The sequence below is a fragment of the Mixophyes fleayi genome, chromosome 2 (genome assembly GCF_038048845.1).
Source record: "Mixophyes fleayi isolate aMixFle1 chromosome 2, aMixFle1.hap1, whole genome shotgun sequence".
In the NCBI taxonomy this organism is placed as follows: Eukaryota; Metazoa; Chordata; class Amphibia; order Anura; family Limnodynastidae; genus Mixophyes; species Mixophyes fleayi.
In genome coordinates this window covers 74,045,731-74,060,637 of record NC_134403.1, presented here as the reverse complement: position 1 = coordinate 74,060,637, position 14,907 = coordinate 74,045,731, and the positions used below count along the sequence as shown (strand labels likewise).

At 38.7% G+C, this 14,907-nt stretch overlaps 1 protein-coding gene across 1 annotated transcript; it reads left to right on the top strand.

The window, feature by feature from the left end:
- Positions 1-6,146: 6,146 nt before the first annotated feature.
- Positions 6,147-7,100, top strand: LOC142139827 (olfactory receptor 5AP2-like). Its single transcript, XM_075197695.1, has one exon. The coding sequence runs from the start codon at positions 6,153-6,155 to the stop codon at positions 7,098-7,100; it is 948 nt and encodes a 315-aa protein (XP_075053796.1). The 5' UTR covers positions 6,147-6,152.
- The last annotated feature ends 7,807 nt before the right edge of the window (positions 7,101-14,907 follow it).

The window sequence follows — 14,907 nt, the reverse complement described above, 5'->3', positions numbered from 1 at the left end:
AGGTGATGGCAAGACTTCCTAAGGTAAAAAGTGTTATGCATCCATAGAATCATAGAGGAATATGAGCGGACATGACTTCTGCTTACTATAAGAGACCAAACAGTTAAGGTAGAGGCTGCCATAGCCCCAAAAAGAAATTTGCTAGAGATCAGCTCAATAATGGTACTGTAGAAAATGCATATAAATCTGTTGTTGGAGATAATGGTGTAATGAAAACTGCCAGGTAGGCTGAAGGTGTACTTTATTTTTTGTTAAGGAGGATTTATTGTATGGAGTAGGGAGCACTACAGGGAGTGAGAGAAGAACGTAAGGAGGTAAGCGATCGGAGGGTGCGGGGGCTCACAGTGCATTTAGTTCGGGGGCCTCCATTCCCTTAATCCGCCCCTGCACACTCATATCTTTGTGGGGGACATTTGGGAGCAGATTTGATTCCTATTCCTGTCATTCGAGTCTCCTTTGAAAAGATAGGAATGGATCTGGTGGGTAGGTTGGAAAAATCAGCTTGGGGCACCAGTATGTCTTAGTGAATTTTGATTATGCTACACACTATCTGGAAGCGATTCCATTGTGTAATATCATGTCAAGTAGTAGAGCCAATGAGTTATAACTTTTTAATATGAGGATGGGAATCCCGAAGAAATCTTGACTTACCAGGGCACTCCTTTCATATCAAAGCTAATTAAAGAATTAAGTCCATTACTTGACGTAAAAGTCCTCATCTATCACCCACAAACAGATGAGCTGGCTTAACGCTTTAATTGTACTTCAAAGGAGATGATTAAAAGGGCAGAGGCACAAGAAAGAAAAGACAGGGTTACTCTCCTCCCATTTCTAATGTTCACAGTACGGGAAATACCACAAACCTAATGGGGTTTAGTCCATTTGAGCTGTTGTATGGAAGAGCCTAGGGGCATTTTGGACATCCTCAAGGAGAGTTGGGAACAACAAAATTCCAAGGAACCAAAGGTATTTCAGTTTGTTGCACAGTTATATAGAAGGATATGACAAATAGGTCCTCTGGTGAAACAACACTTAGAAGGTTCCCAGGAGTGTCAGAAAAGGAATGGTGGTAGTTAGCATATCGAGGCTGACTACCACGACAACACTTACCCCAATGAAGATCAATGACGACTGCTGTGGAAAGCGACTGCAGGCAATCCCGATGAATGAAGAATCCGTCGCGACTTCATGACGTCACTTACATCCGCGACGCTGTTATCTATGGTGTTAAGGGGGTAATGTAAGTATGCGCCCATGGACAATCTACAACGCTTTGTAAAGTAGATTGTCCATGGGCGTATACTTACAGCATCGATAACAGGGTAGCTGATGTAAGTGACATCATGAAGTCCCGTCGGGATTGCTTGCAGTCGCTTTCCACAGCAGTCGATCATCGTCAGAAAGGAGCCTTTCGTTGTCATCATGTTGGGGTAAGTGTTGTCGGATTAGTCAGTGTCATTATAACGTACCATATCCAAAAGGATTTACAACATTCGGACAGTAGTCCTTTCTCTAAACCTAAATGACAAAGTATTAAATCTTGTCCCCATCCAGGAAAGTAAACTCTTGCACATTGGCAGTGAGTGTGCAAAGATAAGAATGCAGTCATAGAGGTGTGTGTGGCGGTAAACTATAGAGTGCGTCAGTTGGGTAGAAGGCGGGAAAAACAAATTTATCATGGCAATTTACTAAAACCTTGGCGCAAGGAATATCCTATATCTTCAATGTTAGCCATTAAAAACAGAAGACTGTGAGGTACCCATTGAGTCCACCTTGACACTGCCTCTAAGACAGCAGGTAATATAAATGGTGGTTCTCCTATTCCTATGGGAGTACACACTTATAGAACATGTAGAGGCAGCGTTAGAGTCTTTGAGGACCCATGGCCTTACTGCCAATCCTGAAGGTCAAACTCCAGGTTGATAAAGTGGAAACCATAAAGAATTGTCCCATGCCAGAGAGAAAGACCCAACTGATGACTTTTCTTGGCCTGGTAGGATACTAAAAAAAAGCCATCCTATATCTCAGTCGGTTCTACCTAGGGAAAAAAATATGTGACTGTAGAAAAAGAATGCCTCACAATCAAATGGGCTGTGGAAGCCCTCCAGTATTACTTCTTGGGGAGGGAGGTTACCCTGGTGATGGACCATGCACCATTAAAATGGATACAAACATCTCGTGTTGCCATCCTGATATCCTGAATAAAGTTCAGCAAAAGTGGTTCAACAATGTCTGTTTGCCGTGCACAATAGTTTGCTAAAGTTTCACAGTTTATAACTTATACTGTAATAAAGATATTGCTGTATTTTTCTACTCTCCTTGCCTATATAATTCATGATATCCTAGGTACAAGCTTTGCTCTCTGGGTTTAGGCTCTAACATCTCTATATCCTGACAGAGGCAAATATGTCCAACTGAGCATCAGGCCTTTCATGTACATATATATTTGCTGTGTTCTATATGCATGTTTACTGAACTGTTTCTTTATTAACTCTCTTAACTCTCTGGGACAAATTATCTACCATACCATCCTGGACCAAGAGATCGAGTAGAACCCAAACACAAAGTCCAACCTGCACTTATGGCAGAAAACTAAGTACTACTTTTCCTAGTTCTCTAGGTGGAGGATTAGAGTGTTTGTAGTGCAGACTACACCTACACAAAGCGCATAGATAATCCCCTTAGTATGCATAACCTTACGTTTGTTTCTTCAGTTGGAGCAGACATTACGACAAGTAAAGGATTTTACTGATATTGAGGAAGGCCGTGGTGGAGTGTTGTGAGAGACAAAATTTAATAAAAAATTTGGTATATGGAGGATACCCCATTTTGATGGAAACTTTGGAATTGCGGATCAGAAGTCAATAATTGCTACTGGAACTGCAGTGTAAAAAGGAAATGAAAATGATCTCTGTGTGTCGATTTAGTTATTAACATTGAAATGCGGACAAATGGACACCCCCTGGACACATGTGAATTATCCTCAGAAAGATTGTCAAGGTAGAGGAAGGTGTTGCTCTTCAATGGGTCTGGTCAGTGTGGTGATACGCACCAGTGTGAAATGCCTCTATAATGCGTAGGTGAGTGTCACAGGGGCAAGGGGAGAGCAGTCGGATGTGAAAGCCTCAAAGGCAGAGTCACTCAAGGTGACATTGAGACCTAAGTTCTTATAAGGTTTCTGATGGTTCCGGAGGGAAAGTGAGCAACCTGAGGCTAGAAGGTGGCTCGGTCCAAAGTGTCACAGCCTGAGAGATAGCCTGAGAGTGACAAGTGAGTGTGATAGCTCCAAGAGAGAGAGGGAGCCCAAGGGATACAATAATCATGCTCTGATTTCTCTTTGCCATTCGGAAGAATTCCATTCTGCACTGTTGTTTTGAATCCACACTTGTTATAGCTACCATTAATGTGTCATGCACACAGTACCTCTCAGATCCACTGATGTATTATGTACTCACTGGACAGTGCCCACAATGCCCAACAATCAATAAACATAGCATTTATGCTATTAAAGTGAACTTAATTTCTTTCAAGCCCTCCCCGTGCTTGTCCTCCCCAAACCTTCAAATTCATGCAATACATAACCACCGCTTTTGTATGGGCTGAAAACACTCCACAATATACCTAAAACTTTTACAAAAACTTTCCCAAGGTGGTGGGTTGGGTGTTCCAAATTTCAAAAGGGACAAGGCTGGCCCAGTGTATCCAACGGAATATGACTTCTCATGCAAAAGTGTGGGACTTCATTAAACTGCGCCCACTCTCCTCCCTTGTATGGTTGAATAAAATAAAATAGAACATTTTTAAAAATCATGATAAGTTTGAAAAGAAAGGGGCAGGAGGTTACAAATACACTATATTTATTATTATCATATTTACTTTGGACAAATGGCAAAATGAATTACCTTTCAATTGTAATGGTGATAGTTCTGGTTGCCTCTAACCACACCACAATAAACAAAGATGTAGGAGTAGAAAACAATAAAGATGGACTATGGCATATTGACCAATTAAGTGTATAGTCAATGCTTAGGAAGGTACCTGATTGCACCACATGTCCTGACAAACCATGTTGCATGTGTAAATACATAGGTATATAGGAAACATTACAAATCTCTAATTCTACAGGGATGATAAATGGTTACTTGGTGCAAATTAGTCCCTGTAGCATACCATACACCTTAGGGAACAATTGTGTGACACTATATAACTGCTACAGAGAAATTAATTTTAATTGATGAAGAGAAATGCATATGGAATGCTTATCTAGGTAACTGTAAAAATATCATCATTTACAATATATTTTTTATGATAAATTCCAAGCTCTAGCCTCTAGTGACACATTAGATCGAAGATTGCATGTATATGAGAAATGTAATTGAAGAATGAATAAAAAATAAATAAGAAGCAAATATATTGCAGAAGCAGAAAAAAATCATGACAAAATAGTTTTCATGTGTTTTTATCCGTTTTCTCAGTGCATGTGTCCTCAAAACCATGTCTCTATTTAAATGTGTATAAAGATACCTTGCTCAATTTCATTCTATAAATACACCTCTGCAGTTGCTGTATCTGTAATAATTTACTATATTGTTAAAGAGAGGTTTGTTTAAATGTATTGGAATATGCGTAACTATTGTAAGTAAAGACATATAATTATAAATAAATATATCAAATTAAAAGCATTAATGCCAGTGAGTGATATCTAGTAAAAAAATTAAACATGATACCAATTTTCCATTAATTGTTTATTTAGTATTATGTTTTTTTTCCTGGTCATTAAAATGTTACTCATCTGTGCAATTCCTTAAGTAAATACAGTGCATCATCTTTATAATGCCATCCTAAAGCACAGAGCAAAACTGATGTTATAGAGGGTGATGTTACAAAGAGAAGGGTGAAATTAATACATTCTAATGCACTTTTGTGCACAGAATATACCTTTTGGTAAGTGGGTATGGGAATGGTTAAAAGAGAGTGCACTGTAACATGTTATTGTATATTATTATTTATTATTATCATTTTAAGTAAACACCCCAGTGCTGTGATGTCTGTCTTGATTCACTTGGCAGATAATAAAGTCAGTTTTGCTGTTTACAATTTTGTGTCAATATAATGCAAATGTAACATTAATTTTAATGCAATTTCTGTAATTATAGGTGAAATAATTTGCTTTTTACTGGTTTGCAAAAGTAAAATATTGTTCAAAGAACATTGAAAAGGCAGCTTATAAAATGACTTCTTAAAAGATACGACAAGTTGAATGACAGCAATAATACTGTATTAAGAAAATATTTCAACATAATAGAATTTGTTGTTTATGATGATTTTATGATTTGTGTCACTGGCTGGACTATTGTTGTTATTTGGACTTTGTTTTTTTGAATTTTGTACAATTTTTGTACAATATTTAACAGATTTATATTACAACAGATTTAAGGGTCTGCTTATAAAATGACAAGCTAAGGCAAGTAGACTCAAGTAGCAGCATTTGGGGCAGCAAAATATATGGAATAAGTGGAAAATAAATATTAAATTTCATGTTGCCATAATCCCCACTATTTGTAGATCAAGTAATAATAAAAGTGACAATATTTGTATAATATATATAATATACAAGTACAAATGTTGTATTATATTGAGTCACTCCTGATCCTATCCTATTGTATTTATATTTTACTTATATTGTTATATTTATAATGTAGGGTTAACTTGCATAATACTTTTATGTGAATAATTGAGTTCAGCAACACTAAAGGGTATAAGACCATCCAATACAAGCTACTAATTTTTGCATGATAATACTTGAAAAAGACACACTAAGAAAGGAATTCTATAAAGTTCTATAAAAAGTGAATGAGGCATAAAATGGTGGCAAATTATCTTTACATTGATGCTAAATGAATGACATTCTACAAAACAATACCATAAGGCTTACCTCTAGTCATAACCAAAATACTGTACTAAACTACAAATTCACCTACCTGTTAAGGAAGTTTACCTCCATTGTCTATATTCTCCATTTATATGGGATTCTCCTCTATGCATCGGAATAAAAGTGATCATTTTTAACTGTAAAGTATGTTACATAATTCATCTGTGTATTTTTAGTGAAAAGGTATGAAGTATTTTACCACATGGCAAAGAAGCAAGAGATGGATGTGTGGAATAGCACAACACCCTCCTACTTTGTTCTCTTAGGACTGACTGATGATCCCACGCTTCAGATTTTTCTTTTTGTTTTATTTTTAATATTTTATGTAATCACATTACTGGCTAATATTGGCATAATGGTGACTATCAGCGCAGATTCTCATCTTCATACTCCAATGTACTTCTTCATAAATAACCTTTCTTTCTTGGACCTTTGCTACTCAACTATCATAACGCCAAAGACTTTAGCCACTTTCCTATCTGTCACAAAGAGAATTACTTTTGTTGAGTGTTTAATGCAAATGTACTTGTTTGGTGCTTCGGTTAGCCTTGAGTGTTTCTTGCTTGGGATAATGGCTTATGATCGATATGTTGCCATCTGCAATCCACTATTGTACATGACAATAATAAACAAGAGGTTCTCTAGGCAGCTTGTGGCATTTGCTTACCTTGGGGGCTACCTTAATGCAACAATTCATACGTCATGTACTTTTCAATTACCATTCTGCAAAAGTAACAAAATAGACCACTTTTACTGTGATGTCCCTCCACTTTTAAAGCTCTCGTGCATCGATACTACAATAAATGAACTTGTGATGTTCATCTTTGGAGGTTTTGCTGAAATTAGCTCACTCACAATTATCATTGTGTCCTATAGCAATATTATTTCTGCTATATTGAAGATTCACTCCCAGCGGGGCAAAAAGAAAGCATTTTCTACCTGCATATCTCATCTAGTGACAGTCAGCCTGTTCTACAGCACCATTGTCTTCATGTATCTACGACCATCTGCTAGCTATGCCATGAGCCAAGACAGAGTTGCTTCTGTATTCTACACTGTTATTATTCCTATGCTGAACCCACTAATCTATAGCTTAAGAAACAAGGAAGTTACAAGAGCATTCATGAAAATGATGGAAAAATTAAAAAAAAAATACTTACGTTTTTAAGGTATATATATATATTTATATATAAATGTACTAGAGGAATGACCCTGGTCTGACCCTGATCCTTGGAAGTGGTAAAATTTGTCTCTCCTAGTGTGTGCCACAAGTAGAGCCTCATAACGTTGCCCTCACAATTGGAGAAGTGATTCTAGCTATAGACCAAGAAAACAGTAATATCTTATGCCTTCATAGAAGGCTGACAATGCTCTCTAGGCATATGCACTGTTTGAGGATTAGCCCATAGATTAGCCCATGACTAGCTAGTGGTGTCTTACCTCTGTTGAGGAGGGGTGGCGCCTCCAACCAGTATAGAAGACACCATGGCTTATCCTTGAAGGGATCACAAGTCTTGGTTTCCTGTAAAATAGAAATGGGACCAAGTAACTTAAATGTGAGAATCTCCACTAGTTCCTTGGTAACTCTGATGTCCCACACAGTTGTTCTGCAATTGTACAACAACTAACTGTACAACCAATACCTTCTTGTATGTGGTGTTTTGCTAGCCATATCTCTCATGGTTGATGCATGAGTCCCTACAATATCCTGGGAATGTAGGGTTGGTGGGGGATAATCAGCTAATATATGAACCCAATACTTTCATTTATATACTTTATATGTTCTCTATATATATTTGGATGATATTGCATTGTAGGTTATAGATTTGGCCTTCCTAAATATGGGCAATTCATCTTTGAATTAACTTAATGGAATATAGAAAAGATAGTTTGTTGATATAGGTCATTGGACTCTTTATATGACAGCCAAGTGATTATTCTGGAAGAGAATAGTGCATCGGAGACAAGTGCAGACTGACACTTGGACATAATAACTCCATACTGTCGGCTTCAGATACAAACAGGGAACACTTTGTAGGGCTGTTCAGAACGCTCAGATTAGCATCTTGATTATATTAATTTGCAAATTTCCATTTCAGTTTTAATGCTATTTGTATAGTATAAATATATGTACTGCACCATATCGGTGTCCCACTCCTCTGTGCACATTCAGAAATATATTGATATATACACGGATCTCATTAAAAGTTAGCAGTAAATCCAGATAGAAGATACAATTTTGCACATTGGCAAGTTCAAGCTGCGCTGCAGGGAGGCAAATGTGAAATGTACGGACAGATTTAGATTTGGGAAGGGGTCGTATTGTATTTCAAGATAGTCTTTTCCTTGCATACAAAAATAATTGCATTAGCACCCCTTACATTGCAACATGATTTGTATATTTACTTTAGCTGGATTTGCTCTTAGCTCTAAAGTCCCTTAGTGTGTACTTGCTTACTATACATAAGACTCACTTAGTCAATGGGGGAATTCAATTAGAACATTGCGGCCGCAGGATTTTTACAAGAAATCTCCTCTGATTCTTCTCCGCACCCCATAGAGGCACAAGGAAAAATGAGTGGAGAATTTATTGTAGTAATGGTAAAAATGCGGAACATCGCGGCTGATTAAATTCCCTCCAATGAATCATAAAATATATTAATGCTGTAGACATAACATTTTAAGATATGCTGTACCATTAACATATACACATACACACAAATACACTTATTCCTTCTTTAAATATAAGAGCAGAAGTACATCCTGCCTACACAGGGCCAGTGCTAGGTTTCTGGGCACCCTAGGCAAAGCTTCAGCCTACCCACCCTCCCCCATATTCTCGACCCACATTCATAAACTCATCAAGAAGAGAACTGAAAGCTTCAAATATAATAAAGGTATTTTTTAAGTGTGAACTTGTTGGGAGTATAACATCCTTGTATATCATTTCCACATTTCTGAGTATATTGAGTATAAGTGGACACAGTATCTTACCTAAAAATTCTAAATTAATGTATACTGTCTGTCAGGCTGTCACAAAGCTGGTGTCTCAACTGCTGCTATTCAAGGGCTACATTACATAGCATTATATAATAGTACCAAAACTATTAAGTCAGTGAGCGCACAGGAACTTCCTATTTTCTTATTGTATAACTAGGGAGGGATCCCTAGTCCTGTTTGCAGCTCCAGCAACCATCAGAAGGTGAGCGCATAGTCTTTATCCTCTCACTACATTATATAGCCACCATCAGAGCTGACTAAGTCTTTAGGGAGCCCAAAGCACACTCAGACAGGTGGGGGGTTCCTATTGTCTAGGAAGAGTTGCACACATTCAAAGAGGGGGGGGTGCCACACATGGGCAGGGGATATGGGCACACATGGGCAGATGGACACAGGCACATATGGGCAATGGAAGACACATGGACAGGAGAATATCGGCCCACATGGGCAGGAGGGAACAGGAACACATGGGTGGGGGTTGGGCCAGGCACACATGTGCAGGAGGAGACAGGCACACATGGGTAGGAAGGGCAGGCACACATGGGCAGGGGGGGAGGACAGGCACACATGAGCAGAGGGGGAGAACAGGCACACATGGGCAGGGGGGGAAGACAGGCACACATGAGCAGAGGGGGAGAACAGGCACACATGGGCAGGGGGGAGAACAGGCACACATAGGCAGGGGGGAGAACAGGCACACATGGGCAGGGAGGAGAACAGGCACACATGGACAGGGGGGAGAACAGGCACACATGGACAGGGGGAACAGGCACCTGTGGGTGTCATGGTGTTGTCATTCTGGATATAAATCTCCTTAGCTTAGACTCCAAGTATCTCCATTTTCGTAGTCCAAGGGATTGAAAACAGAGCTGTTCCTTTTTCACAGCAATTCTGAGCAGTGCTGCTACCACAGTAGCTCCCCTGCCGGACTCTCAGCTTTCTGGGCTACATTCAGGCTGCAGCTGAATGTACAGAGAAAGGAGGTTCATGGGGTGCACTTCCTGCATAGTCAATCATGCTTCCACTGGAGTCTGCTTCTGCAGCTGCCTCCGACATTGACTCCCTTCACAGATCAATGGGCGATGCGTTGGTAGCGGAACCCCTGCAGCCGCTGACACATGAAGCACCTGCATGTCACCCTGGCCACGAGTAGCCTGCGAGTAGCTATCCGAGGGTGAGTGAGGCCCTGGACACCATTGCTCCTTCAGGATCTCCTCTGTGGGCTGAGAATAACTGTATAGGAGTGAAGGGGAGGTAGTCTTACTCCGCAGATATGTAATGAGTCACTGAATGACTCAATTGCTGATCCAGGTCAATTCATAAGATGCGCTGCGGCTAACGGCAAATAGGTCATCTTAATCATGTCTGCGTCTGCCGCCAGTATTAAGGGACATTGTTAACGATCATATCTGGTTTGAGTGGCGCCCCCCCAGAGCACCGGGCCCTAGGCAGCTGCCTAAGGTTGCCTAATGGAAGTGCGGGCCCTGTACCTACACATGCTTATTCCTTCTTTCAATATATAGGACATTAGCATATACTGACCATATTGTGATTATGTCTATGTGAACCTGGGTACGCCACAACCCTGTCATGATGTGTTTACTAAACTTGGTAATAAAGTATTATAATTTATTAACAAAGTATTTATTTGCATTTTAAATATTCATATTAAACAGCTTTGTTTTTACAATGCAATGTAGAACTGAGCTAGGACACACTTCCTCCAAACTCTAAATCTGTCCGCACATTTTAAAATTGAATCAAAGCCAATATCTTAATCATATAAATTTTATACGATGCACCAAATGTGTACGCGTACGTCTGTATACACCTTTGCGTATTTTTGGCGGACAGGGGCAGTGGCGCACTCAGGGGGGGTTTCTGAGTCTCCAGAAACCCCCCTGTGCTAACTCAGTGCCCACAAGAGCGGCACTGTCCTATACAGCAGCCGCGGTGATGTCAAAGAAGCGTCCGCGGACGCTTCTTTGGCAGCGCCGCGGCTGCTATATAGGACAGCGCTGCCGAAACGGAGCAGCAGCTCTCTCTCGTGGTTGTTTTTTTTTGGGGGGGGGACAATCCTGCGTGCGTCCCTGAGGGGCGGGCAAGCAAATCTCAAGTACAGTAAGGCTGTGCTCATATAATTGAATCACAATAAGACATGGACACTTTTGCAGATACTAATTAGAAACATATATTAATCAGTCTCCTTGGTGCTAAGAAAGTGATGGTAGAAATGTGTGTTGCAAGAATACTTGCACTGGGTACATGAAACTATAGAACAGAAGGTAGGTAAATTAAACCTCCAAATAGACTAGAGGGGAACAAGAGTTTTTATCCCCTCCTAACCAATTGTAGGTAGTGAACCTATGAACTCCATAACTTAATGTATTATAAGCTAAGATACTTAATTGTAACCGGGTTGGTACGGTGCAGCACGCATTAACTGCATCCATAGGAATTAAGATAGATCTTTTTTCCCATAACTCCATTATTCCTTAAAGTTTCACACCATAATTATATTTTCACCCTTCTTTATGAGGCCTCAACAAGAGGTTTGTCATTCATTTATTATAAATCATTGCCATCAATGTTATATAAATATTCAATCAACCACTGTGTCTTTACATATATTATATGGATATACTACCATGTTTCTGAAATCTGTTATGCTACTATGTTTTGGATATGTGGAAATATGACTAGCGTGTCAGCAATTACTGACACATTTACTGACAAATCCATTCAATATATAGTGCTGCATCTAATGTTCTATATTTATAAACTTCAATCAGTGTAAAACCAAAATGATTGAGAAGATGGCGATATACTCACTTAATTGTACGTTGGCTTTACCACCACAGACATACTACTGTGTTGCTGAATTTTGTTATACCATTTTGTTCCTGAGATATGTGTAAATAAATATAATTACCAAAGAGAAGCGCTGTACCCATTGATCTGCATATATGTTTTGCCAAATAAAAGCGCCATATTTATTGTTTTTCATACATGAACTTTATTTTTATGACAATCCTTCTAAACCATTTTAAATACTTTGTTAAGTTTCCTGCACTTTCACAAAGAGTGTATGTCATTCATCATTAATGCTCTAGGATGATTGGCTGGTTAAGTAAGCCCCTGCTCAAGAGAGGTTAAAAAATTGCACATCTGTATCAGTATACACCATCCCTGATGAAGCCTAAAACCTGCTGGTGAAATGCGTTGGGAAACTATCTTCATATACCGCACTCATCACCAACATCGTTTCCAGGCTAGAGTGGGAAGCCTGAATCAGGTTATTTCCCTTATTAACTAGAGACAAGCTGCAGACCTGGGGAAACTGCAGAAGCATATTAATCCATTGTGTGATAAACTAATTGTTAATGTTAAGACATCTATTTTGTGTTGCTGAAGATAAGGTTGTATTTCTGTACCTGCTCTCACTGCTGAAGAGAAACTGCATTTAAGTTATAATCCTTTTTTTTAATCTGTTTTTTCCTTTTTTTGATCTGGCTCTTGACAATAATGAAAAAACTTTATTTCAGACTCTCAAAGCTTTAATATTACATGTAAAGTCAAAAGATGAATTTTAAAATAATTCTTGATTCAAAGAACCCTTCCAAGCTGAACACAAGCATTCCTTAACTAGCCTGAATAAGTAAACTAATTGGGCATAATAATAACAATATGTAGCTACTATTCTACATCGCTTTGCCAAAACTATAATATGCAGTCACATTAAGAGGTGTCTACCTGTGCAGCTTTGCAAACACCTTGGGCAATGCTAACTGTTAGCTATATATGTTTTGTGTATTGTTCAAACAGAGACCTTATGTGATGATATCATGCTGTGTGTGAGAATTTGCATACAGCCCATTAACAGGTGAAACAATGAGTAGCCTGATGATCACCTGGAACTAATGACAATCAATTAATCCTTTGGACATTTACAAGGGTTTAAAAACCTCTGTTCTTCCCGGATTGGTATCCTGCTTCTGATGAAACGACATCTGTCGAGAAACGCGTCAAGCTTTTACATTTATAACTTTGAAAGTTTTTCTTGAAAATCTAGAGACCCCGGGGATCTCACTAGCGGATATCTGGTTTGTTTGTATCTCATGCGGACTGACGGACGAAACAACGGCTTTTCCATTCAAAGTTTTTTGCATCTATTTCCAACAATCGTCTGAGGACGCTCTGGAAGATGAAACTTTGAGGTTATATTACGCTAAGCTTCAGTGAGCCGCAATAACCGTCTGAGGACACTCTAGAGGGTGAGAGATCAAAACCACGCTACGAAAAGTGAGTTTCTTTTTTTCAAAAGAACATTTCCAAACTGCAGTTTGCTACATTGACTATACTAAGCGCTCTTCTTATACTGAAGATAGTGATCTAATTTTATCATATTTCACCAGAAGAGATCCAGCTTGTATTAAGATCAAGGGTGCACTGCCCCCTTTATTCTTTTCAAACCATTGATATTGTGTTTCTCTCCCTGGTGGTCTCTCATGCGGAGATGATGCCGGTTTGATAAATTATACCATTGCATAAACGGCATTGTGAGAACTCATATATGGTGTTTGCTATACCATCTGGACATGTATTTCAGCAAGAGTCTAACATGATACTCTACACTATATGAGTTCCTAACAAATTGTGTCATCCCCACTTTCATTCAATTCATCTATGGAGTTTATCGACTTTTATTAATATTGGTTGTCATTTCAAATACTGTCCGAGTGCTCATAGCTGATAGTGCTGTGATTTTTTACCTGCTCCACCCAAGGTATAGGAGCTTTTTGTTAAAATCCCTATTTAGGGAATATATGTTCCTGGTGTATGTTTATAACAATAAATTTCAATAATTTTTTAATTAAGTAATTACTAGTGCCTCTATATCTGTTTTATGTCTATTTGTCTTTTGGTCTAGGTTTGCATCCTAGCGTTCAGGGGCAGCTGTAATTATCTTATAAGTCCTATCTAGCGCCCTAATATTATTTGTACAACTGTTAGACAGAGAGCCTATACTGATAGACAACGTGTGTCCCACCTAGAATCCTGCAAGCGCTATTCCTGCACTTTCTTCTTTGGCCAGGTCTATACCATCTAGGTACCACAAAACTTAGTATATATTGTCGAAGTCGTATAATTGGATGAATGAAAGTATATTGGTTAATATTGTTTTACCGTGCGATTGCGATCAGTATGCCACGTAACACAAGGCATGGTGCGATCACGCGGTAAAATACGCATGCACACACTCGCACTCTCATATTTAGTTATTTATATATTTCATATTTATTAAGGTTCCAATCCACATTTATTTATTAGTAAAATGTATTAGATTGTATATTTATTCATATATAATACGGTAGTAAAGGTTTTTATGGTTCAAGTGTTTTAAAAGATAAAGAGTTTTGTCTCATATTAAAGCTTATTTCACCAGCATTAACCCGGTGTGGACGGAATAGCGATCGCATCTAGCGATCGCAAGATACAAGCAATATGAGATTATTGCTCAAAAAGATACCTTTGTGTGGCTCAGTTTGAACTGGTCATTCAGAGTCAAATCATGGGAACAATAGGGTGGGGGAAGTTTCCCCTCACCCTTTGTAAGGATCAAATGAACTGACCTATAACTTGCAAGGAACTGGAATACCATTAATCCTGGACCAATGAAGACCTTACTAAGTGTTAGCTGGACAAGTATATATAAGCATGCTGGCTTTAGTTCTCTCTCTCTTGGATGATGGAAACGTTAGGAAATGGCTGCATTCATTGAACCTGGGTGAACCCTATAAAGAAGATGTAATGTATTTTGTGTTTTATACTTTCCTGCTTTAATGTAACATCTTTAATATGTATCATGTATCAGCTATACTGTACTGTATTATAATTAAATGTATTGAACTGTTAAATTTTGCATCTGCTAAAATAAATGACTTTGTGCTTTGGAAACACAACCAATCGCTTAG